This window comes from Sceloporus occidentalis, unplaced genomic scaffold, assembly GCF_023333645.1.
Source record: "Sceloporus occidentalis isolate IW3139 unplaced genomic scaffold, rSceOcc1.0.p SCAF_147, whole genome shotgun sequence".
Lineage (NCBI taxonomy): Eukaryota > Metazoa > Chordata > Lepidosauria > Squamata > Phrynosomatidae > Sceloporus > Sceloporus occidentalis.
The window spans coordinates 1563018-1590762 of record NW_028317127.1 but is presented as its reverse complement, the minus strand read 5'-3'; the positions used below and the strand labels follow the sequence as shown (position 1 = coordinate 1590762).

Sequence of the window (27745 nt, the reverse complement as noted above, 5' to 3'; positions counted from 1 at the left end):
GACATTTGCATCCTGTCCAAAACCTTTCATAGGTGACACTTGGATGGAGCTGCAGATCAGCAGCCAAGAGCAGCAGTAGTGTGATGGGAATTGAGGTCCTAGCCAACAGCTGCACAAACCTGCATCAGAAAAGTGCAAGAATGAAGAAATTAGATAAAAGATATCAATTATGTTTAAAGGAACTGTGCAGATAGGTATATGTTTGTGTTGAACGGGGTTATAAAATTAGGACTATTGTTATATTTTCAGTCTGCATCATATCTTCCCGGATGACATTCTGGATTTCTCATTTTCAAGTGATCATTTGACCTGTATAGTAATTAAAGCGAAGAGCCTGGCACTGAGATAGATGTTCGTATAAAGCGATTTATCGAAACATGCACATAAATATGGGCGACAGGAGAGGATTCTGTTATTTTTCTGTTTCCCTGCACCTTCAGACCATGTTTAAAATTCTTAATGGTTTGCATATGTAACGCAGGATCCCATGTTAAAATATATATTGATTTAAACCCACGCAGGAACACGCAGAACAAAATATGGTATCAAAACTCACAAGCAACTTTGGCTATACTGAATCCTGGGATTGATGGGCTGCATTTTGTTTTTAACAAACCCTGTTTCATTTTTTTATTACTCACATTAACTTAAACCTTTCTCTATCAGAGGTGCAATCAATTAATTGCAAATAAATAAATGTAAAAAATCGAAATGCAGAAGTCCCTCTTCTGTCTCCCCATGTGAATGAGTGCTGCTCACACTGGGTCATTTCTTGCTATCCTCACCTGCTGATCTCACCTCACAACTCACTGTCCTTCTTCAGGCTGAAATAAATAACTGTGAACGAGGAGGGGGTGGATAGGTGACCCCCCTACCTGTCACAACTCGTCCATCACTGGGGGCTTCACTAGTGCATGACAGCCTTTTGTTTTGCCCCCAAAAAATTCTCAGCCCCTCCTACCCAGTAATCAGAAAATGGGATGGTTCGTGCTCTTTCACAAACTGGTCTGCTCTCAGAGCACAAGAACTGACCAAGTGCAGGGACCATCCGCTAGAACAGGGGCTTATCCAGATTGCTGCTTGTTCCTGCATTGGTGGATCTAGAGAAGATATTTTCCATCTACTGTTACTCTTCTTGCGTCCCATCTGCTCTTAAGCTTTATGGCTGATTCTGTCTTATTGATGTATCTCCAGGAGGACCAGGAGTGAGTAGCTGGAGGTCAACTGCCTATACATATTCTGGGATTGGATGCAGGAATAAACACCGGGGCTCTGTATATGGAAATAGTGGGGTGCAGAACTGAAGAAAGTGCCTATCCTTTCCGACCAGCAGCCATGCTCTTCCATGGGATCACTGGTGGACATATACAAGGAATCATGGAAGAGATGGAGAGAAGGTCTAAGTCTGCAGACAGCCGCCTGGGCAAAGGTATACAGGTCAATGGCAGAGAAACAGTAAGTTTGTGTAACTTTTATTATTACTTAAAATGTGCTTGTTATATATATTCTATGGTGGGGAACTTGGTTAGAAGACTTTTTTTTTTTTAAATCCTCTTAAATTAACAAATTCGTTTTTATCCTATACTGATATATATATATATATATATATATATATATAATTTTATTTTTTATAGGTACAGAAAAAAGTATAGTTACCAGACTTTAAATAATAATATCTTATGTACATTACCCTAAAAAAAAGAAGATTCATGCTTCAAATGCTTCAAATTTAAAATCTAAAAAAAAATACGGCTGGAGATAGGGTTACAGTAAAACCAATTATTTCCATGAGATTCTTCTTTGCATCGCATATTTTATATTCTGTAACAGTTCTGGACCAAAACGGGAAATTATAAATAGTTAATAGATATATATTATTAATATTAATAATAATATTTACCAAAATATACGCAGATTTTACACTGATGATATTAATAAAAATATCAGAGTTTAAAATTATTTTAAAGATTAATTCTTTCAGTTTCAATAAAATATGAAAATGTAAAAAATAGATTATATAGATTTATAAAATGTAAAACAAAGTTTCGTTTAATGTTTTAAACAAATTATTATTTATTGTTTCATGCAGATTACTATAAGTAATTATAAAATGAGTACAATTTGTAGCAATAACTTTACTTTCGATATTTATATTGCAAAATATATTAATATAGTGTTCAGACAGATAAACCTACGCCCTATTATTTCTTTTGTTAAACATAAAATTATATTTCTTGTTAATTAATAAATGGTTTGTATTATGGAATAAGTTATTTTCTATGATAATACCTGAGTAAAATTACACTATTCAATTCGTTACAATTTCTTACGGAGAGCAATAAAAATTATTAAATTTATGTTATATTCAAAACATTTCTATATACTTTTGTGTATGTAATAAAAAATTATATTCCAAATGTCTCTTCGAAATATGCCTTATTTGTTTAAAAAACGGTTGCATTATAGGCTAACAATATGGCATCTATGAAATAAAAAATAAATGAAAACACACATTTAGAATGTAATATGAATTTAATATTTAGTACAAAATGAAAACTAGTAATCAATACTAAAATATATAAATATCTAAAATATGCTAACATATTAACTTGTATGTATATATATATATATATATATATATATATATTACTGATTTTATATATTATATTCACTAGTGCAAGAGCAGCCAGGCAATGTTAATTGGGGTCAGTAAAAAAACAGATTAGACAGAGATCAAGCCTCATTAGGGGATAAAGGATATTTTTCCAACTTTAATAAGGTCTCTAGGGAGATATACAGACAGATACTAATGTGTTAATACCCTTGAATATCGAAAATCTCTGCTGGGTATAAGCATGTCTGAATCAAAAAGAAATATAGGATTCGTGTTTTCATAATAAAGTAAATTTTGTCTGTTAGAATAAATATTCATATTTGTGTGAATAATTAGGCTAGTTTTTTTTATATGCTGTTTCATGCAATACATACACACATATATCTATGATATAATATGGGTATTTAGAAAATTAGATATTTTATATTTTTGAATGACTACCTTTCCAGGACTTTGCAATTATTAAGAGTTATAGACAAAATCTAAACATATATATAGTGCTTAATAGTAAATGCTTTAAGTCGCAGTAGATTTTTTCAACTCAGTTGAATATTAAAGGCCCTGCAATGACTGAGGAAAAAGAAACTATATAATTACTAAGAGCCTCATATTTATGAACAGTAACTAAACATTTTTAATATTTTTATCATTGGCATTGAAACACAAATGATGAAAGAATTCTGTATTTTATACAAATCATTAATTTGACATTAAAATAAATAAACTGAATAGCGAAAATAATAAAAATAAAGGCAGGATAAAACCAGTGTACAGAACTCCATTGACAAAGGGGGCTTTAATGTTACTACATATTTCTTGGACATGTTTGTTTATTGATTGTATTATTTCTGATCTGCAATGAGGTTTTCTTCTTAGTTAAGTTATTCATATCATACTAAACTAATTGTGCCTGGTGGTATTGTTGATTTTGGTATATTATTGCTATACCATCTTTATTTTAACATTTAGAAAATATGTATTGTAATGATCTCGTGTATGGTGTGATATATCATCTCTGTCCTTTTTAAATTTTAGATTTTAAATTCCATGAACAAGGGGCCTTAGCACCTCTTGTGTTAATTAGCCTTCATTGTGTATCAAACAACCAATGTATTCATATACTGGTGCTATAAAAATGGTAATTAATAGGAATAAAATAACCTACAATTATTAACACAATCTAATGATATGTAGTGCTGTGTAAAATGTTTCACTAGTTTTTAGGATCATACAATAATCTCTAGTAGTAGGGAAATCATAAGTGTATGTTGTCTATCTACTGTATATTGTATACTATACTACCTATAATCCCAGATGGGATCTACCTTAATTATTTCTTACTCCCTGTGGATTTGCCAATTATGTAATTATTGCACTCTGGGAATTAGTATTAACATAGTATTATCCTTCTACCAGATGAACATCAGTGAAGTGCTCATTTTATGGGTAGTATTTTATTATATCAGCATTAAAATACATTTACAGGTGTATTTACTCAAATAAAGGGTGTTGTTGGTATATTAGATGAGTTAAGATTATATAGGGCCCAGTGAGGTATCAAACGAGGTACCCTATACTTGTACCTTTAAAGTTAATTCCAAATATAGTGCACCACAGTTAGTGTGTGATGAGACTGCTGTGGCTCATATAACGGCCTTTCACAATGCCAGTGGTTTTAGCAATAGCCAAGGTAGTCTTGTGTTTAATCCACTTTACACATCATGTCAGCAATACGTTGTCATAAGGAAGGCCTTCCTTATAGTTTCTGGTTCTTTCCTGGAGAAGGACCACCACACAATAAACCTCTTTCGATGTCAATAGAGAGACCGTTCCTTCCTTGATTTTGGCAACATACATTAATGATAGCAGAACAGCGACTACTGCCTGAATGGTATGTCTGTAGAGTAACTCATGAATGTTAGATCAGAACAGTCACTACTTTGGGAACGTTATGATCTTCTAATAAACACCTCTGTTTTGCTCCACTAACCACCTCAGTATCTATACAGAAAATGCATCCTATATGTCACGCCCGAAATCCAAACAGTAAAACAACTCTTTGCATCAATACAATGGCAACTACTCCAGGGGCCGCTTTAGGCTGGATGGCAAAAGCAAAAAAGTAAAATGGCATAAGCAAAATTAGTTACTATTTTACAAAATGCTAAAATATTCCGAATCAGTACCACTCATGAGTGCAAAATGTATACCCCCATATTGTTAAGAAAGGGACATGTCTGTTGGTTCAATACTTATGTTATAAGTCAAGTAACTAATCAACACATTAGATCCAATGTAGCTGCTGTTCCATTGAATATACCATTTGGCAAGTATCAGAGTTTTCTGCACCATATCTAGTAGAGTGATAGTAAAATGATGGACAGTTACTTAGGCAATAAGTGAAGGGCATAAAAAAGTAAAGGTTACAAAGGGAATCATTATAACGCTGAACCAGTTGTGATTCAGGCAGTGTAGATGGAGGCTGACTGAGCAAAGTAGCTTGGACAAGAGATCTCAATGGTGAAATCCAATTTAACATGAGCTCCTGCTCTGTTGGAAGTTACACTTTGGATAAATAACTTCCTCCAGGTTTGTGATGTCATGTGCATTAAATAAATAGCCAGTATTGGCCACCACATAGGCCTACAAGAACCTAAATACAGCCTGCAGGCGCAGCACCTATTCACATGGACTTATGGCTACCAAGTGGCTAATAACAATAAGTGTAAATGAAGTACTGCACATGATCACAATAGGGCTCTTGTCTGTTTCCTTACCGGTACGTCTTATGTTTATGTTATTATTCATGTCATATTTTTCCCTTATTACGATAACTTGACTGAATCTTCTGGCACCTGAAGATAATAGTAACAACAATATCAGCTTTTTCATTAGGAGTAGACATATTAATGATCTCAGTGCCCAGTGTTTAGTTATTGAAGATACTAAGGTTTCCGACAAAGCACTCTTTGAAGCATGATTTATCATACATTGTCATACCTAACCATTGCCTCTGTATGATGTCAGAACTTTACACACCTTGTCCATGCTATTACAATATTTAAACCTGGTAAAGACACTATGTGTGATGGCATTTTTCGGGGTGTTATAATGGTAACTGTTTATTTTTTTCTGATACCACAGAGAATGCCCCCTCTAAGTCCAGAGAAGCCAGCTCTTTGTGCAGGATGTGGGGGGAAGATATCCGACAGGTATTACCTCCTGGCGGTGGACAAGCAGTGGCACCTGCGGTGTCTGAAATGCTGTGAATGTAAACTGGCCCTGGAATCTGAGCTGACATGCTTTGCGAAGGATGGGAGCATATACTGCAAGGAGGACTATTACAGGTATATATTACAGGTACAGAGTGTGTATTGCACATACAGTATCTACGTATACTGCTAGGAGAACTATTCAAGGAGTATGTTAGGTGGAGAGAGCTTTGTATAACATGGAACATTATATATATATATATATGTATATATATATATATATATATATATATATATATATATACATATATATATATATATATTGCAAGGGATAATTCCTGGTATAATTTAGCAGCAACTAACAATGGATTAAGTTACGCAATGTTTCATTGTACACTGTGTTAATGGAATGATTAGGTATCTGTATGTCATGTTACACAATGTTTCCTTATAGACGGTGCTAATTAAATGGCTGTGTCACTGTCAATGTTCTTTATACTTGTATGCATACACACAAAACATGCTGCTAGCTATGCCTCAAACATATTGCTCAAACTAAGCTGCTTTTCATTATAATCACTGTTTCCTCCTTTATTGGAAAGATGATGATGTAATTTAGTCACATATACCATACTGAGTTTCTGTATCTCAAGAGAGTGCATTCTGAGTAGGTCATTGGTATGAGCGGAGCCCCCGCACGTACACTCAAACAACACAATGTAAATAAAGTAAATTTAACTCTATGAGTGTCAGAGAGGTACACTCTATACCAAACTGGCTTAAATAGAAGCAGACCATTTGGAAGAAATATTTTTAATGTAACCCCCTCACTTATCCAAAATATGCATTTTATCTTTATGTGCCAAATAAGACGTTTCATTATGAATCCATTACTGGATTTTACCTGGATATAATCTTATATTTAATTTGCTGCATGGAAATTTCTAGGCTTTTAAGATGGCAGTAACGCGAAATGGTTCTTTTCAGGGTTAAGTGATGGTATTAAGAGTTTACTGATCCCTGTCTCAGCACTGCTCAACCTCTTACCTTATGGTTCACTCATGATGCTAATCACACAGCATGTGCATGCACACTTGCAACTATGAAGAAATACTTTTGCAACCAATGAAACATTTGGGGATCTCACACAGGCACACCGAAAAAATATTTTTGTAGTGCTTTTTTAAAACTTGGTCCGATGGAATGTATGCTGTAAGGCAGTTCAGGAAATACCTGGACTTTCTACATAGGTTTCAAGTTCAACATAGTGAAGTTTGGGTATGGTTGATGTAGGGGTCATGGCCAACTTAACCAGAAAGGCAAAATAGGCAGTTAACCAGGGTGCTATACTTCCAAGAGAACTCTATCAACTCTGTCTTAGCAATTATACTGTAAGTCATCGTAATGAATGCTTTTCAGGTTGGAGCACCAAAACACGGTTTGTTAAGGCATCAAGGATCCATGGGCTGGTAGTTTGCGGTGATGATACTGATAAGTGCCGATGTATATGCCAATTGTCTTTGGTGAATTTGTACTTTGCTTCTCTCCAGAAGGTTTTCTGTGCAGAGGTGTGCTCGTTGCCACCTTGGCATTTCTGCTTCAGAGATGGTAATGAGAGCAAGAGAATCTGTCTACCATCTAAGCTGCTTCACGTGCACCACCTGTAACAAGACCCTGAGTACTGGAGACCACTTTGGCATGAAGGAAAACCTAGTTTACTGCCGGGCTCACTTTGAGCTTCTGGTCCAGGGGGACTTCCACCCACAGCTCAGCTACACCGAGATCTCGGCCAAAGCAGGAGGGCTGGCCACTCTTCCCTATTTTACTAATGGGACAGGTGCTGTACAAAAGGGGAGACCACGGAAAAGAAAAAGTCCAGCTTTGGGAGTGGACATTATTAACTATACATCAGGTGAGTAATCAATGGGTTGTCAATATTACCCACATTGTCCTTTTCCTCAAAACATCAGATCTCATTTTATCTGGATATCATTTTACTGGAAATTATCAAGTATATTCCAAGTGTATATACATATGAAGATAAAAAGTTGTTCTTGAGCAGTTTTAAACCCATTACTGATGGTCCATTTTATCTCCAGGCCTTTAAACTTGCAATACCAATACCATGTTTTTGTGGTATGTGGTATGTTTATGTGGTACTAGACTAATAGGATAGGCCTAATTCTGCATCTTGAATTACGCTCTCCTATCCCTGTGGATTTCTTTTAAGTTTTTCTTTTAATTAATGGGAAAGAAAATCCTTGTTTTAGAAAAACTCTCCATAAAGTGACTCTGTTTAAATATTTGCAATGAATATGCAACATACAAAATTGCACTTTCGGAATAAAGAATAAAGATCAACAGGCATCATTTTTACATTTGTTTGTTCTCTCTTCTATTTCCGAGTGACCCTGCCAAATAAACAACACAGGGCATGTTTAGGGTGCCATGATTATGTGTGCCCTACTAACAAGTTCTTTCATCTGTTGAGTGCATGCATGAGGGGGTGCCAGAGATTTAACCCCATTAGGGCCATCCTGTATAGGTCTATATAGAACGTGACTGCGATAGAGTTAAAAATATTTGCATATGATGGCTCATGGTGATGTCACAAATTGGGGTCAATGACAACAATGTCTGAGGCCATTTTCTCTTGAGGGGCTATTCACTCAAGAGGGAGTTTGCAAGAGGGCTGAACATTTTAACTCCCGGATGTCACTTTGTAATAAGAAGAGCAAACCCCAGTGTGTACCTCCCGCAAAAAGGGCTTACTGACCCGCATCGTTAATGTGGAAGGTTTCTAAAAAAGCTTATTTAGCTATGGTTCTACCCAAGAGGATATTTTAACACGTTACACGTCATGGTTTAACTCATTACATGTCGCCCTCCCTATATTATGTACTAACCATTTAACCAACCCATTGTGACTAGGTAATCCCTACGCTAAATTTTCTGACCATTACTGGGATTTGCTTTTTTTGGCGACTAGCTTCATGTTCTCTGATGTGTAAAGTACACGGACAGGACACCTCCTGTGCTAATTATTTCCCACTAATTAGGACTGACATTGGAATCCTTTGGCCAAAAAACAGCTTTGAATTATCTACTAGAAGCCAGAATCCAACTATATCTAATAACCCTTTCAGTACCACTTGGGATTACAACACACCTGCACCTCTCACTAATTATCTGTTACCTCACTCATTTGCAGTAAATCTGTTTGATTTTATACAGCTACTAAATATAGAAGTGAAAAGAATGAAATGCTTCATAAATCTCACAGGTTTACAAGAGAAGGTAAAAATAATTTTCCTGCTGTCCATATTCTTACATACATTGGGAGTCATTTTTCGTAGGGAAAAAGTCCAATATGTGACTCCACTGCCATCTTGACCACAAAATGTCAATAACAATGGTGTGAGAGAAAATAAGTCATTATAATGTTATCAGTCTGTACAAAAAAACTTCTCTCTTTTATTTTAAACCATTTAAAAAAAATAACCTAATATCGTATTATGCTTTAAAATAAAATAATATACTTAAAGACTGCAGATACATTATATAAAGTGATTTATTTACTAAAAATGCTAAATAATTGTCACTTTGCTATGATTATGAAAATCTACATAATGCAAAATTAATATGGCAATTTAATTTTTTTTTTGCATCAGAGCAACTCCCCTACAACTCACAATTTAGTGAATAACCCCTTAGGGTGTTATTGTTTTATTATTACTAACTGGCCATTTGGAAAGTAATATATAATCTTGCCAACTTTCATTTTTATCTTCAACAGAAGGATGTTTCAGGAATCAAGAAAGGGCTATAGTTATAAGCCAGAACAATTACTTTCTGGACAAACTCAGAAAATGAAACCTGAAACTACAGAATGCTTTTAATTTCAGTGAAACAATAAGAGAAATCAATGTATAAATACCATTTAAAAACATGGATTTTTCATCAGATGTTTCAGATTACATATTGTTTTGGGGAAAATACATGGAAATTTGTGTTTCTTTTGACTAGAAAAATCTAAGAGTCTGCACCGAAATAAAACAAAAAAAGGAAAATAAATGAAATCATAAAGCTCCAGAGTAATATGGAATATGTGAGTCAGGCATTCTAGTAACAATCCACAAAATAAATACGTCCCAAATTCCTAATCCATTCTAAAATTTACTCAATTCAAAAGTAAGTATCTGAGACAAAATATTGTCTCATTTCATTCCTACATTAATAAGTCAGTAATATGGTAAAATTTGTTAAAAAGCATAATGTTTACTAACAGTGACTAATTCAATTATAAATATTATGTAACAGTGACTAATTCAATTATACAAAAAATATATGAAAATTGCTTGGTAAGAGTTATGTATCCATATTATAAAAAAAAATAAAAAATTCAACATTAAAATAAAGTAATAATTAAAGCATAATCAGAGTTATAGACTATGGTGTGAATTCATTTGGGAGCTTTGAGAAAAAAATAAAAGATACATAATTTTTAATATCAATAAACTACCAGAAAATCATTTTTTTGTGTAGAAAAACAAAGGAAAAAAAGATGTAAGGCCTATTTCTGTATATCTATTCATAAAATATACTGTGTCATCTATACTATATATATATATACATACATATATATATATATATATTATACATAGAATTTATATTATATATATAGAAAAATAATTGCAACATCCAGAATTATTTAAATAGAATTGTAAAAGAAAAGTTTTGCTCAGTCTATCACTGTGTGACAGTGCCCCCTAATGGCCTCTTGGGAGATATATGGCAAAATCGTATTTTGGTTGCCATAAAAGTTTCACAGTAAAATAATTAACCCATTTGATCCCATACTTTGCTAATCTATGCCAATATATTTAAAGCTTCCTATTAAGTGGTTATCTTCTTTCTTTTACCTACATTTTAAGATCAATAGGGGAGACATGATGGTCATGAATAACTAGTTGAAATTTTTTTTAATTACAAATCTGCATTTCTGTATATTTCTATAAATTTTTGTGAAATAATCCATCAAAGAACATAAAGATAAAGTAAGTTGTGTTGGGAAAGTGAAGCGAACCAGATATATTTTAGTTATGGAGAGATTACATTACTTAAATTCAATCTTATTTCACACAATAGCTTTGAACTTAATGTGTTGTAGAATGCAGATCATTTGAGGTTGAAGTTGTGACTGCCATAAAATCTAAGAGAAAAGTAATAGTGCATTCAGAATTCATTATGCATTTTGCCTGCATGATACCAATTAAATGTCTGAAATAGGTTGCATATTGTTTCTTGGCACATGGTTGTATAATATTGATGTCTTTATCATCTTTATATGATAGTAACCGCTTACTGAATTCAACAAATGATGGGCATTTTTTACAGTTGCTCTTTTTTTCCTCCAAAATTTGGACTATAATATATTTTGAAATACAATGATATATTTTTACTAGCTGTTATTGAGTACTAGCGGCATTTCAAATAGTATAATCAAAAGTACAGGAGAATATTAAAACTTGTGCAAGGGTACCACCACAGCTTTTGTTCCCTTAAATAAGTTACTACCTCTAACTACAATTTTATATTCACTTGTTCTGTGAATAAATCAAATACTTCTTGTTTTAGCCTCCCAGCAAAGGTGGTTAATACAATGAGTGGATGTAAAGACGCATTGGGATGGGCATATGACTATCCTGACAATATCAAGGACTGATTATGGTTTGAGTCTTTACAGCACGAAAAATGGATAGATTAGATGGATCGAAATCTTACTAGCGTGAAATTCAGTTTTTCTATGTCAAGACCATTTATTTACCATTGAAATTGAAATAACACATCACAGTGGCACATAATAGACATTTTTTGTGGTCTGTTAAAGACGCATCAATGGTTTTCACAGTTTTATATATATTTCTATGCAGGTTGCAATGAGAATGACACAGATTTAGATCGAGATCAGTCCTACCCTTCCCAAAAGACAAAACGGATGCGAACTTCCTTCAAACATCACCAGCTCCGTACTATGAAGTCATATTTTGCCATAAACCACAACCCTGACGCAAAGGATTTGAAGCAGTTGGCTCAAAAAACTGGATTAACAAAAAGAGTTTTGCAGGTGAGAGTATTTTCAATGCTTATTATCATCCCCCTTATGATGTGTGGGTTTGTTGCTTGCTTTAGCAAAGAACTAATCTTCTATGTATATTTATACATGGTACAGTATAGCGGTATCACATGCTAATGTGTTAGTTATAGGGCGTTAGGTATAAAGATCAATTTTGATGCAAAGAATTAAAGGTGGAGCCATCATCGTATTCAGCAATAAAGTGTACCTGCAGATTGAACCAAATTTTTCTTTATACATAATTCCCATAAAAAAGTATTACAATGGGAAGGATTTTTATATGGAAGCTTTAATCATTAAATGATAATTTATTAAATTATTAAATGACTTACTTGGCATTGGTTTTACCAACTAGAAGGCACCATCATCTTTTGGAAAGCATTCAACCTTTTTACTAACATAACTTTTTTAACTAGAAAAAGCAGTTTCACATAATAGAAGGCAGGTTCAAATACTATAATATAATTTACTGTAAGGCATTCTCGGTCACTATTGGGCAATAAAGCCCTTGAAAGGCAGTGCCATTTAATGGGAAGTTTACTAACTTCAGCCAGCAGATAGAAGTTACTTATCTTTATAGGGAAACTGTCATTATTATGGAGACACTAATGGCCACAATTAAATGTTTTTTTTACCATTGACTTCCTAAGTAAGTTCTATTTTTAAAGTTAACTGTAAATAGAAAAGTCTTAATTTTCTTAGGGTTGACATGTTTGGCCATTTTGTCTCCTGTGGAAAATCACGTATGTGGAGAACACCGAATTTGAGTTACCATATGACTACTGGTAATATATTTAAATGTATAGCTGCCAATCAATAGCGTCCCTGTTTAATTAATGAGACTGTAAGATTAGATATGGATACTATGACCATAACTGATGCACAATAAGTCCATACATTCAAATATAACTGTAACAGGGTATAACTGTAAAACTGCTGCTGTGAAGGACAACCAATTCTCCATTAGCCAAGGAAGTTGGACATTGTAAAGGACAGTCCTCCCATAGCCTTGAAATGGGATTATTGTATCAAAATTTTAAGTCAGGTTCCCGAACCTTAGCCTAATTTTCCTACAACAAAAGTCTCTTTTATTGAGAGGAAGTTTCCTCTCCTGGATTGAAAGTTGACTCATTGAAGGGTAGCTTCATTCCCTAATGCATTTTATTATTCTACTCACTGCCAATGTTTACATTTTTTGCTACTTCTGCCTTAGAGTCAACCGTAATAACTGGGTAAACATGAGGCAGCTACTTTTAAAACAAGGAAAACGTTTTTTTTTTGCTTAGAGGCCAGTAAAGAAATAACAATAATAATAAAAAAAACAATCGGTAAAGGAATGCCCTGGGATTGGTTTGCAGGTTTGGTTTCAAAACGCACGAGCGAAATTCAGAAGGAATCTTTTGCGACAGGAAAATGGGGGAAGCGATAAGGTTGAAGGCCCCTCTCTCAGCGCTCCGACATCTGCAGACAGTGCTGCACTAACACCAACCGGTGCAGCATCCACACTGTCAGACCTCACCAGTCCGTCGCTAAATGTTGGGGGGTCTGTAACCCCAAACATGGACACCCATGAGTCTGGAAGCCCATCTCAAACAACCCTCACCAACCTTTTTTAACACCTCCTGTGACTTCTCCCCTACTATCCCCATTTTCTTTCTTTTGTAAGACTGTGCATTATACTTTTCTTGTTTATCTATTGAAATCAAGCTACATCTTGTTATGGAGGAAGGAAGAACTTAACAGTGGCTCAGCGAATTCTTTACAATATATGGGCATTCATTGTGTATTGTCCTTCATTGCCAGAAAAACTTAAAAAGGTTTGGGGTCACGAGGAAAGTATGTATGTAGAGGGACAATGATGGCAAGGTAAAGCCATGGACAACCCTCAAAAATAATTATGGAAATATGTGGATTACTCCATCCTGAGACATATTAACCTTGATTTTTAGGGCAGCAATGTTTGATGGTGGAAGGGCGTGTGATGCTCTTCTCACCCATTGCCCCTTCTCTTTTCTTCTCACTGTGATCCTCTATTATCAGTCCTAAGTTACTCTTATCATTGTGACTGCCTCTTGGCTAACTGTCACAGAAGTGTTATCAATCCCACTGGTTCGCTGTGACTAACTGATTTCAGAGTCAGTCTTACTAATGTAAAAAAATTAAACTCCAAGTGGCACAAAGCTAATAGCCCTGATGTATGGGCTTTTAAATTTGACTTTATCTGCTCTACTTGAGCCTAAAAGTACTCAACCACCAATCACCAAGTCCAAACAGATCAGTACTAACCTAAATATGAATTAGTCTGCCGTTTGACATCAGGCAGTGAATGGACACTTACAAAAGGAGAAGACACAAATGGTTACAAAAACCTAATATATTATCCAGTTACAATAAGCAAATATGATAAGGGTTAAAAACAAATTTTCACATCCTGAAAAGTGCCTCTATACAATTCTATATTACTTATTTCCATAACCTTAAAATTATTTGAAAAAGATAAAAAAATAAACATACGCTTGTGGTGAATTTCATTTGCACGCAAAACACACTTTTTAGTTTTTTCTAGACTTGTTTTATTTTGTTATGTCTTTAGACATAGAGTTATATGCACTGAAGAGTGTGTTGTGGTAACATGATTAATCCTACCACTAACTTTAGCTTATGTTACATTCTAAAATCCCTAATATAAATTATTTTATTATTTGATTCAAAATACTTTTCAGGGTAATGTCTTCTGGTTGTCAGATTGTTCTAAAAATTCCATTTTTTTTTGCGTCAGTAGATCAGTCTTTTTGGAAATATTTTTGTTTTTTGTTCATAAATATTTTCCCAAATGCATTTCCTTTGGTTTACAATTTTTTTTCCCATAGAACCAATACTTTATCATTAGACAAATTAAGAGTGTACATTTTCAACATTCTAATCTATTTTTGCCTTTTTAAGGTTAGATGGAAATAAGCAAAATATGATTTGTGAAAACATGTGATCAGTGAGTTTTTTTCCATTGAGTAGTTTTTTTTTAATTTGTAACAGATCAGATTGTACCAGACAAACATCAAGTATTTCTAATATATATAATATTTTTGTTACTTTTGTATAAAATCTCATGTGCAAATGGATGTTGTTTGTGTTCTCAAATTGGATGCTGAGTTAAACCACACTCAGATTAAAAACCAGCATAATTTGCTTTATCCTGTCATTTTGTGTCTTGAATGAAATATTTCATGGATCACAGCACCAAAACCACATATTTTTTTTTAAACAAAACTTATTCTTTTTAAAACCAAAACACCCCTGTAAATACAGCTAGATTAAACAATTTATAACTACATACAGCACTAGAAGCATGATTCCTAGTACTACTGAAAGCCCAATGCTTTTCTAGAAACAATTCTTTACTAAATTGAAAGTCTGCTTACGTAATATTTTTTGGCAAATTCTTAATTGTCCTTTGACACAAAGTCGGGCACTGAGGTTGCCCTGGCAACTGAAAAAACTTCTTAAATGTTCGACTGCTGTCTTATAGGAATTTAGGCCTTATGACAAATGAATAGAATAACAAATCTGTTAAAGTTTTACCAGGGGGCTCAGTTAATGCTGTGTCTGAGTGGGACAGCACCTTTAATTGGCAGTATACCAACTTATTATTATGATTTGGCGGTGAATACAAAATAACGGGACCACATTTGTAGAAAACTCCAGCGCATACAAAGTCAATGTAGCCCTTTACTGAAAATTCTATGCTGTTTTCATCTCATCGTCGTATAATTGCGAGGAGGAAGACAATCTTATTATCACTCTTTTCTGAGAACTGGTGCTGTATTTTAAGAAAGAGTATTGACACATTCTTGTAAAGTGATTAAATGGCTTTGACATTGGTGAATGTTATTTTTTTTTTAATTCACAAAATGATTGTGTACTGTTGCTCTGAACCCACATCTCGCTTGAGAAAATAAAGCTTTTGCACATTGAAGTAGCGTTTTATGTTGAGGGATTAATAAAAAATACACCTATCCTTCTCCATAAGATGGATGTGCTGCACTGTATGGCAATGGAAAGAAATAAAATCACCCCACTGTTTAACACAAACATTTCTGAATCATTGCTTGAAGGCCACATACCCAACTCTGTACAAGAGACAAAGTTCAAATATTGTTGCATTTGCATTCGCTATACCCCACTGATTTGAAATTGTATTTTTTTCCCCATTAGTATCCCTTTTTATACAGATTTGTACAAAAATATGTGTTACAGAGAACTCAACAAATAGCTGTGGTTTAACAGTCTAGCTAAAACCATCTCTGTTCTTTGAGGAAAAAGGATAAAATTAGGTTTTTAATCACATTCATGTTTGCAAATAATTTGACCTTTTGGTATACGCTACTGATATGATATTGGCCGAACGATAGTTGAGGCTTCAGATGTGTTTCAGCGAGAAGGAACCCATCTTTTACATGTTCATTTCAATACTTTGGGTTCTTCTGAATAATATAAATGTCTAAGTATCATGACAGAGGCCTAAGTGTAGGTTGTCCACAGAAAAAGGTGGTTATTAGAAACCAAAATATATCATAATTTTATCAGTAGCCAACTAGCCATTTGTTCCCCAAGAAAGGGATTCCAGAGATGAAAACCCATAGTCCATAAACATAAACCAATCTAGGACAAATTTGTGACACACTTTGCCTTTGTACCAAGAAACCAAGTGACCGTTATAGTAACATGTGACCGAACTGAGCACACTGGCTACTTAATGTCTCACAGCGAAGGGTTAATGTTCATTTTCTTCTGCTCAGGTTTTCAGAAAATGATAGCGGAAATACAGTTTATGCCTAAAAACAAACAAAAAAAATTGTGAATGTTTTGCAAATATTTAAAGAGTGGTTATTTGTTGGTTTTTGTTTATGGCTTTTGAGCCTTTAACATCCTTTATTTTAAGAAAGTCATTTTTAGTAACAAAGTAGAGGGATTCAAAAGACCTCATAAATATGTTTATGTTAACAAAACTTTGTCATCTGATTACTGAACACAAGCAAAACAAATTTATTAAAACATGGCCGTTGGGTCTTCTCTCCAGTGAGGATTTAGGGGATGGCCATTTTGAATTTGTGTTCAGGGGAATGAAAAACAAAGAAATAAATGAAATGCTGCACTTGCATTCTACACTAACCAAAAGTGGCTTAGTGTACTTGCTCATAATGTACTGCGATTTTTGTGTGCATCCCAAAACCTTACAAATGCAAGATGGCCACTTCCTTTTGACATACCAATTTAATTTATTGAAAATTACTGTATATATTTTTTTTTCAGGTTCATTTTTCTTTCCGACTGTATATTCTGCCTTTTTAAGGAGGAATTAAGCTCCATTTTGGGGGTTAAATCTCAGTTTTTTGCAAAGTGCCTTACTGTACTTTCAAGTACGTTTGTGGAAATCAGGATGTATATGTGCTGTTTGTTTAATTAAATGTCTGAATCCTTTTTGACAATTCAATAGTTTTGTACTGTTTAGCTATTATTTCTGAGAATAAAAAAAAAATAATTTTTTCTTTTCAAAATGTCCTATTAAAATAGACAGATTTGGCATTTGAGATAGCTGGTCAGTCTGAGAAAAAAAAAAGTCTCATTAATCTTATATATACCGATACATTTTTGTGTTTCAGTACAGTTTGTGGTAGAGGAAAAATGTCCATGTTTTATTTTTTTGTTTATTAAAAAAAAGCATTGTATAGAATAATACCTTGAATATTTATGGACCAAACCTTTGTGAAATATTCTGATTAAATTTGTGTGAATAAACCATCTGCATTTAGTGGAGTTTTATTTTTGTCCCATGACACACTTTATTCTGTACTTCCTGAACACATCTTTAAAGAACAAAATCAGCAAAAGGTATTTATAAAATGCTAATAACATTTACTTTAAATGATGGCTTCATTTTACGGTACATGATGACCTAATTTTCAGCTTTGTTTAAGGATACTGAAAAAAGCCTTCTGAAATGATTTTGACTATTGGTTGCTCAAAAGTGATATATATATATATATATATATATATATATACATATATTTATATTAATATATATATTAATATATATAAATAGTATTGGGGAGTTTTGTATAAAATATCTGAATGATTCCTTAAACAGATATGATAAGGAGTAACAGGGGCATTTTGGGAGCATTAAATTATTACACAAACCTTGATGATAAAATTTAGGAGCATGTTGTAGAAGAATATGTATGGATATCTAGGTATAGGTTGCACAAGTAAGTAGAATTATAGAATGATCTATAGCGCCATATCATGTCAAATTGATCTCGGAAAACAATAGGTTTATAGAAACGTATTTGGGAAGCGTTATAGAATTTTTTGTGGATAAGGAGTGACTATATAAATACACTTAAAAAGCAGTAGATAAATGTACAAGTGATAGACGGAATTATCAAAAGGATAAGCAAAACGATGCTAAGATTAAAAAAAGACTAGTAATAGGGAAATAAAACTTAGAAATACTATAAGTAATAATGGTACCTTTTTAAACCAAATTATTACAAAAAGGGCTGTGTACTGCAGAAGGAAAGTGTTCCTAGGGAATTTTGGTATCATTTATTGTGTGTGTTTGGGGACCAGTTAGAGGATTATAGACTTTACCACCATTTTTCCTCTGTAACTGGCGCTGTCCTCCTCTCACTCTCATTTCCCATCTCGAGTCCCATGTGCCTGGTGCTGTTATAACTTTAGTGCCTTGGAGATCAGCGACAGGAGGTGGAAGCTTCAACCGTTTTTTTATGGTGCATTGAGAATAACGAGGAAATTTGTGCATTGATACGTCTTGATACATTCCACCCCATATCCAGGAATCATTAACCCCTGTGTTGCTGAAAGGTTCTTTAGTTGGGGAATGATTTCTAGGTTTATGGAGACAAATAATACTAACTCAATTAAAAAAATGCTTACCCCGTTAGTGCCAGGCTGCTCTGTAGTTTAATACATTTTTTGCTATGATTTTTTTCAGGGAGAACAATGTTCGGGGTTTAACAGCCATACAACCCGGCGTTTGAAAATTCCCTAAAGTATTTAAAGAAGGGGAAAAGTTTGATCGGAAAATCTACTGCAGTGAAGACAAAGACAAAATTAGCCAAAAATTAATAAACAAAATATATATAAGACTTTTATGTAACTTTTTTCGAATGTTACAGCTTGCTTTTTTTTTTCCTTTATTCCTCATGTATGATTGGCAGATGAGACTTTATGCCATACTATAGGCTTAAAATTAAGGTTTTAATTCCATTTTCATAATAAGAACTCTGGATTTGTCCATAAAATGATGCAAACTGTGTGATTTTTCTCCCTTTAAAATGTATATACAAAGGAGCAACCTGGCATTAACAAATCTTATACAGTTCTGGATGCAAATGTTTATTAACAATTTGTCGAAATTAAAGCACAATTGTAAATGATTAATATAAAGGTAGAAGTAACATTTCACAACATGCTTGCAAAAAATTTATTCTTACAACAATGTAAACTATCTGTGCCTGTTGATTTTCTTTATCGTCTTCTAAAAGGGCCAATCCCATGTAGCAGAACTTCTACAAGTGTTGAGGCGTGTTACAATAAACATTAACTGTGCCGGTTATAAAGCTGTTTATCATTGAAGCCCAGTGCATAACACCTGAAAATGTTCCATGCGCTTTAGCACTTAGTCTGTAACCACAAAATGAATGGCCTAGAGATGTTAAAACCTACACATTATAAAGATATGTATGTTGAAGAAGACTACATGGGACCGCTCTAGAAACAGAATTCTGCATGAAGTTATAATACATGTGTTCTTTACTGTATTCGCTTGTGCATAATAATTTCTTTGATGTTTGCTGTATATCAGATATGTTTTTCATTAATAAACCTTTCACTCAATGTAGACAAAATGTGGAATCCCAACTAATGTTCTACCTCGTCTATAAAGTCAAATGGTGAAAACAAATAACAAATAAGCGATACAGTAGCATCAAGCCAAGCACACTATGTCATAAAAGCAGATTTGGTGCACACCACCCTGATTGAGGATGTGTGTGATACAGCTTCCCATATTTCCTTTATTTAATAAAGGTTGAGCTGGAAGGGAAAAAGCAAGAATACCACAAACACATAAGATCATCATTAGATCCAAACTCATGTGGGTTATTTTTTATACATTGTATAAAATATGTGTGAACCAGTTCGGGAAATCATCAAATGGACTGGGCTCTTTTATCTTGGATAGAACATCTATAGATAAGCTGTATTGCTGTTTAGGAAATCATTAACTAGGGTCAATCTTAGTGCCAGATGAGTCCGGCACCAGGGGCATGTCACCCAATATGTAGACGTCAGTCTGGTACTTGGCAGGGGTGCAATCGAAGCCACCACAATGTGTGGAGGTCGCACATAAGATTTCTATGCCTACAATAGCTTTCCAGAAGTATAAAAAGTTGTGTATGTGTGGGGAAGGGGTGACAAAGGGGCTTTAAATAACAAATGAATATTTGTTAAAATAAGGAATGCATATGTAGCCAACCTAATGTTTATACCATGGGAGGGGTCTTCTTAATTTCCAGGATTTGTATTATTATCACTCCTCTTCAAGTTATTCCTTGTCTTTTGCTTTACAACCTTTGGTGGAAACTGATTGGTTCTGGTTGCCTTTGTAAAGGTAGAGGAACCAATGAAAAAACAATTTTACAGGTTTTACCTCCACTTGACACAGCTTTCCCTTAGTAAAATAGGTCCATTTAACCTAAATATCTCCACAATAATTGCATGGATGAAAAAGAAGAACATCAAGGTACAATGCTCTCCACTAATATTGGCACCCTTGGTAAATATGAGCAAAGTATGCTGTGAAAAAAATGTCTTTATTGACCTACAAAAAATATCAAATGTTATCAAATGGATATCAAACAAAATAAATGTGTGGCACAACTATTATTATTATTATTATTATGACCATTCCTTCATACAGAATCTCTCCAGATCCTTCAAATTTTGAGGTTGATGCTGGTGGACTCTCCTCTTCAATTCAATTGTGGTCAGTAAACCGTTTGTGTTAAGTTTGATGTATTTTTGGATCATTGTCCCGCTGGAAGATCCAACCCCAGCCCATTTTAAACTTTCTGGCAGAGGCAGTCATGAGTTCATTTAATATCAGTTGATATTTGATAAAGTGCATGATTCCGGGTAACCTAACAAAGTGTCCAGGTCCTCTGAAAGAAACAGCCCCAAAACATTAAAGATCAACCATCAATTTTAACCGTGGCCATGAGGTACTTTTCCATATGGCTACCTCTGTGTGTGCGCCAAACCCAGCTCTGGTGTTTATTGCCAAAAGGCTCTATTTTGGTTTCAACTGACCATGGAACCCGACCCAGTGGTTGAACAATTTCTTCTTCCTAGTCACCCATGTGTACAAAAAAAAATTAAATATCAAATATATTTTTCTCATATGAATTCATAGGGTTGCCAATATTGTGGCACACATATTAAACATTTTTTTTGCATAAGCCTGTGTTGAAGTTGCAATTGTTAAACAAGATCAAAAGGTTAAACAATAAAGACAACATTTCACAGCATTCTTTGCTCATATTTACCAAGGGTGCTAATATGAATGGATTACACTGTAAATGATAAACCCTTGAAGCTGCCAGTTTTGAAGGGTTTCAACAAAATGTATTAGTTTACGTTTTAGGTAGCTATAATGAAGTTTTGTGTTCTAATAGCTGTCTTTAATTGTAATAGGGCTCTGCGCAAACCTATATTGTCAGATAATACACTCACATTATAATATATGGCACTGCACACTAACCCACCTTAGGACCTAATTTCCCTAAATATTGCAGATATGCATGCAATAGATGCATGCACACATCTTGCCACAGGAAGTACCTCTGTTCATACTACAGATAGGAAGTGCCTATGGAACAAACCACTTTAGCTGGGGGGGGGGTAGAGTTTATTCTCTTCAGTTTTACCTAACATTCCCTGCAATTTATAAGCCTCTAATAATATCCTGACACAGAGGAGTCATCCAGACCATTAAAAGACTATGGGTGGGGAAGAATAAGCTGTGTATGGGGCCCTGATGTCGTTTTGCAAAAACGCCCATAATAACGCCAATAGCGCCACCTGGCGTTTTTTTTAGTGAAAAAACGCTGCAGCCAGATGTTAGCTGTTCTTCAATAGGAAATCGCACAATGCCATATCCACTTGGCGTTTTTCTGTTTGCTGTTTTTTCAGTCCTCTTTGGCGTTTTTCTGCTTTTTTGGGCTCTGTGGCAGTTTTTCAAAATCGCAGCATGTTGACACTCTGGCGTTTTTTGCAAGGAAATCTTGGCGTTTTTCTCCAATAGAAGTCTATGGGAGAGAAAAAACGCCATGAAAAAGCTATGTGGGTTTATTGCCTTGGCGTTTTTTATGGCGCTTTTTTCCAAAGTTACAATGCAGAGGATGGACCCAGTATCTGTGTGTCCTATGAGAAATAGGCTGGAAACAAACAGTTTCACAAAAAACAAAGTTCATATTGAATTCTACACCATTTGGAACAAACATGCCATTACAAACAAACATACGCGACGCATCAACTGGATCCTGCCTGCCAAAAGCAACAGCAAACAATTTGCACCATCATTTGGGGCCAATCTTCCTAGAGGAGCAGACATTCGGAATAAAGCATGCCTTACAAACCACAGAAAAGTGACAAAAGGGTCCGCCGGGGCGTTTAAGTAGAACTCTACCAAGTAAATGACATCAGGGGGCAGATACTTGCCATTTATCCTAATCCCTTTTAGCTGGGTGAAACTTCTAACTTGTAAAGGCTGGAAAAACTGCCTAAGGTCAAAAAAAGCAATTTCCACACGAAAGGCTAAAACGCCAGAAAAAACTCCAGAAAAAAACGCCAAAACGCAGGTAAATGCAGTGGCAGTTTTCTTGGCGTTTTTCATCAAGAAAAAAAACGCAGGACAAAAACCCAAGTGGAAACCTAGCCTTAGCTGGGTGAAAATTCTAACGTGTAAAGGCTGGAAAAACTGCCTAAGGTCAAAAAAGCAATTTCCACAGAAAGGCTAAAACGCCAGAAAAAACTCCAGAAAAAACACCAAAATGCAGGTAAATGCAGTAGCAGTTTTCTTGGCGTTTTTCCTGGCGTTTTTCATCAAGAAAATAACGCAGGACAAAAACCCAAGTGGAAGCCTAGCCTCTTACTAGTTTTTTCTACTTTTTTAGTTGACATAAAGTTTACGAACTTGTGAAATAATTATTCCTGCCAACATTCATTTTTTTGTAGGGGAGGGGCCACATACAGGATCCGCCCGGGTGCCAAATACTATAGGTACACCCCTGACTGCAAGCCTTGTGGTGAAAATACAATATATTGAGAGAGGTTCTATTTAAGACTTTCATATGATCACTGCCTCTAAAACAGAATGTAACTCATTTTGCCAATGAAAATCCAAAGCGAATTAAAAACCATATACTGTAAATGTGCATGACGCAAGAGCATCGTCATTTACCCTCTGTGAACAAGGTTTGTGTCCCAGCATACAGTATTGGGTCTGTACACTGAACACAGCAACCTCCCCAAGAACTGTGAAGGACTTTCCAAAACCTCCTCTTTAGAAAAGAAACCCCTCTCAATTATTACAGAATGAAAAATGTTCACTTACCGTGGGATTTAAGTAAGTGAATAATTTAGACATTTTCATAGCATGAAAAAGGTTACTTCCGGCAGAAGAATTTATGCAGAAAAGGTATGTGAACGCACTGAACTGGAAGCCAAATGAATATAAAATGCAATAAAAAATGTATACTTGTTTCACTGTGTGGAAGTTGCATTCGCAAAAACAATGAGAATCAAAATTGTACGTTATATACAACACACCCCTGTTAAAATGCCAGGTTCTTGTGATTTTAAATAATGAGACAAAGATAAATCATGTCAGAACCTTTTCCACCTTTAATGCAGTAGCGTACCTAGCGGGGAGCGGGGGGGGGCGGTCCGCACCGGGTGCCGCTCATCAGGGGGGTGCCAACTTGCCGGCACCCCTCCAGAGACGGACAGTAATGTCAGCCGCTGGAGGAGCAGGCTCGCAAGGGAGCGGTATCGGAGGTCTTTAACAGACCTCCGGCTCCCTTGAGTGATTTTAAGCCGGTTCCCTTGAACCGGCTTAAAATCACTCAAGGGAGCCGGAGGTCTGTTAAAGACCTCCGATACCGCTCCCTCGCGATCCATGCGGCAACTGTAGTGCGCCGGGGTTTGTTTTCAGATCCCGGCGCACAACACTGAAGCCGCGCCCACCGCCGTCCGTGCCCTCTGACCCGGAAGAAGACAGAAGAAGAGGAGCGAAGAAGACAGAAGAAGAGGAAGAAAATGAGCTTACTGCTGTAAGAAGAAAAGAGGAAAGGTAGGAAATCATTCAGTGAGAGTGGATTGGTATGTGTGGAATCTGTGGATTGGTATGTGTGGAATCTGTGGATTGGTATGTGTGGAATCTGTGGATTGGTATGCGTGGAATCTGTGGATTGGTATGCGTGGAATCTGTGGATTGGTATGTGTGGATTGGTATGCGTGGAATCTGTGGATTAGTAAGTGTGGATTGGTAAATGTGGAATCTGTGGATTGGTAAATGTGGATTGGTAAATGTGGAATCTGTGGATTGGTATGTGTGGATTGGTAAATGTGGAATCTGTGGATTGGTAAATGTGGATTGGTAAGTGTGGAATCTGTGGATTGGTATGTGTGGAATCTGTGGATTGGTAAATGTGGATTGGTAAGTGTGGATTGGTAAATGTGGATTGGTAAATGTGTGAGAGTGATGGGTGTTATGCTGTACCATTTCCAGTGTCTTTTTCATTATATAATTATGCTCTAAAGTACATCATAACTCCCATCACTCTATACTGTTCCATACAGTGGCAGAGCTGGGAGACAGAGGCCTTGCACCCCCACCGCAGGACTCCTGAAAGGTAAGTGAACTTCAAAGGGGGGAGAGGGTTGATAGGGAGAAGGGAGTGAGACGGGGGGATAGGGGGGGGATAGGGGGTAGATAGAGAGAAGGGAGTGAGAAGGGGTAGATAGGGCAGAAGGGGGTGAGAATGGGTAGATAGGGAGAAAGGAGGGTAGCAAGAATATTGAAATAAAGAGTCAGAATGAGAGAGTGAAAATGAATGGATTAATGTGTGGATGAATTGTTTGAATGAGTGAGAGAATTAATGAATTTGTGAGAATGCATCAATGAATATGTGTAAATAATTTGTGTGAAAGAATAAATGATTGTGTGAATGAAAGTGAATTAGTGAATGACTGTAAAAGTGTTTGTGTTAATCATAGGTGTATAGTTGATTTGTCAAAAAGGCAAAGATGCTAACGGCAGGGTGTTTATGGGACAAAAATGGCACAGGCAGGGTGTTTATGGGACAAAGATGGCACAGGTAGCGTGTTTATGGGACAAAGATGGCGTACACTCGGCTGTTTGGGGGCAAAGATGGCACGTCCTATGTGTGTGTAATTTGGGTGCTGGTCAGGTTCTAAGTGGGCAATGTGGACGCTGTTTTTTTTGGAGGGTTATTAAAGAAAGCACTATTATATGTTCAGTAAATGTTATTTAAACGTATTTATTTTACTTATAAGTTATTCATTTATTTTTTCAGATTTCTTGTTGTTTACAGTTGACATACAGTTTACAAATTGGTGCAATAAATATTCTTGCCAACATAATTTTGTAGATGTGTTTACATTTGGGGGGGGTGGCACTTACAGGATCCGCCCCGGGTGCCAAATACTCTAGGTACGCCCCTGCTTTAATGTGACCTATAACGTGAACAATTCAATTGCAAAACAAGCTGAAATCTTTGAGGGGGAAAAAAACTCACAATAACCTGGTTGCATAGGGCTAGGTTTCCACTTGGGTTTTTGTCCTGCGTTTTTTTCTTGATGAAAAACGCCAGGAAAAACGCCAAGAAAACTGCCACTGCATTTTCCTGCGTTTTGTCATTTTTTCTGGAGTTTTTTCTGGCGTTTTAGCCTTTCTGTGGAAATTGCTTTTTTGACCTTATGCAGTTTTTCCAGCCTTTACACGTTGGAATATTCACCCAGCTAAAAGGGATTAGGATAGATGGCAAGTATCTGCCCCCTCCTGATGTCATTTTCTTGGTAGAGTTCTACTTAAACACGCCCCGGCGGACCCTTTTGTCTCTTTTCTGTGGTTTGTAAGGCATGCTTTATTCCGAATGTCTGCTCCTCTAGGAAGATTGGCCCCAAATGATGGTGCAAATTGTTTGCTGTTGCTTTTGGCACGCAGGATCCAGTTGGGTATGTTTGTTTGTTCCAAATGGTGTAAAATTCAATATGAACTTTGTTTTGTGTGAAACTGTTTGTTTCCAGCCTATTTCTCATAGGACACACAGATACTGGGTCCATCCTCTGCATTGTAACTGTGGAAAAAAAGCCATAAAAAACGCCAAGGCAAAACCCACATGGCTTTTTCATGGCGTTTTTTCTATGGGAGAAAAACGCCAAGATTTCCTTGCAAAAAACGCCAGAGTGTCAACATGCTGTGATTTTGAAAAACTGCCACAGAGCCCAAAAAAGCAGAAAAACGCCAAAGAGGACTGAAAAAACAGCAAACAGAAAAACTCCAAGTGGTTATGGCATTGTGCGATTTCCTATTGAAGAACAGCTAACATCTGGCTGCAGCATTTTTTCACTAAAAAAACGCCATGTGGCTGAATTGGCGTTTTTATGGGCGTTTTTAGCAAAAAAAAAACAAGTGGAAACCTAGCCTAAGAGCGCGCACCCTCTTATAACTGGGGCTGTGGCTGTGTTCAGAATTAACCAATCACATTCAAACTCATGTTAAATAGAAGTCATTACACACCTGCCATCATTTAAAGTGACTCTAATTAATCACAAATAAAGTTCAGCTGTTCTGGTAGGATTTACCTGACTTTTGCTAAGTTGCATCTCAGAGCAAAATCCATGGTCCGCAGAGAGCTTCCAAAGCATCAGAGGGATTTCATTGTTGAAAGATATCAGTCAGGAGAATTTCCAAAGCATTAGATATACCATGGAACACAGTGAAAACAGTCATCATCAAGTGGAGACAATATGGCCCAACAGAGACATTACCAAGAACTGAACATCCCTCCACAATTGATGAAAAGAGAAGAAAACCCATATTCTTCATATGAATGGGCTATGGGGTAGGTTGGCAAAAGGGAAGCCCTTTTTTACAAAGAAAAACATCCAAGCCTGGCTGACATTTGCGAAAACAAACATCAAGTCCCCCAAAAGCATGTGGGAAAATGTGTTATGGTCTGATGAAACCAAGGTAGAACTTTTTGGCGGGAATTATGAACGGTTCCAATTACCAGGCAATTTTGGCACAAAACCTTCAGGCGTCCGTTAGGAAGATGAAGAGGAAGTTCACCTTTCAGCACAACAACGACCCAAAGCACACTTCCAAATCCACAAAAGCATGGCTTCACCAGAAGAAGACCTGAATCCAATTGAACATCTGTGAGGTGATCTGAAGAGGGCTGTGCATAGGAGATGTCCTGACAGATTTGGAGAGCTTTTGAAAAGAATAGTGGGCATATATTGCCACGTCAAGATGTGCCATGCTAATACACTCCTAACCAAAAAGACTGATTGCTGTAATAAAATCAAAAGGCACTTCAACAAAGTATTAGTTTAAGGGTGTGCACACTTATGCAACCAGGTTATTGTGAGGTTTTTTTTTTCTCCCTCAAA

At 35.8% G+C, this 27745-nt stretch overlaps 1 protein-coding gene across 2 annotated transcripts; it reads left to right on the top strand.

Annotated features, from left to right (window-relative positions):
* Positions 1-1278: 1278 nt before the first annotated feature.
* On the top strand, positions 1279-19034 carry LOC149280802 (LIM/homeobox protein Lhx9). 2 transcript variants are annotated; one of them, XM_089500088.1, is made up of 5 exons: positions 1279-1455; positions 5759-5961; positions 7377-7738; positions 11760-11953; positions 18978-19034. In XM_089500088.1, the coding sequence occupies exons 1-5, from the start codon at positions 1279-1281 to the stop codon at positions 19032-19034; spliced, it is 993 nt and encodes a 330-aa protein (XP_089356214.1). The 2 variants fall into 2 exon arrangements, with proteins under 2 accessions (XP_089356214.1, XP_089356213.1); XM_089500087.1 differs by lacking the exon at positions 18978-19034 and adding an exon at positions 13321-13578.
* Positions 19035-27745: the final 8711 nt, after the last annotated feature.

Excerpts from the sequence above, each read along its gene's own strand:
- LOC149280802 (XM_089500087.1), top strand. The coding sequence starts at position 1,279 with ATGGAAATAGTGGGGTGCAGAACTGAAGAAAGTGCCTATCCTTTCCGA. Across the intron at positions 1,456-5,758 it reads AGGTCAATGGCAGAGAAACA|AGAATGCCCCCTCTAAGTCC; the intron begins GTAAGTTTGTGT and ends CTGATACCACAG. Across the intron at positions 11,954-13,320 it reads TAACAAAAAGAGTTTTGCAG|GTTTGGTTTCAAAACGCACG; the intron begins GTGAGAGTATTT and ends ATTGGTTTGCAG.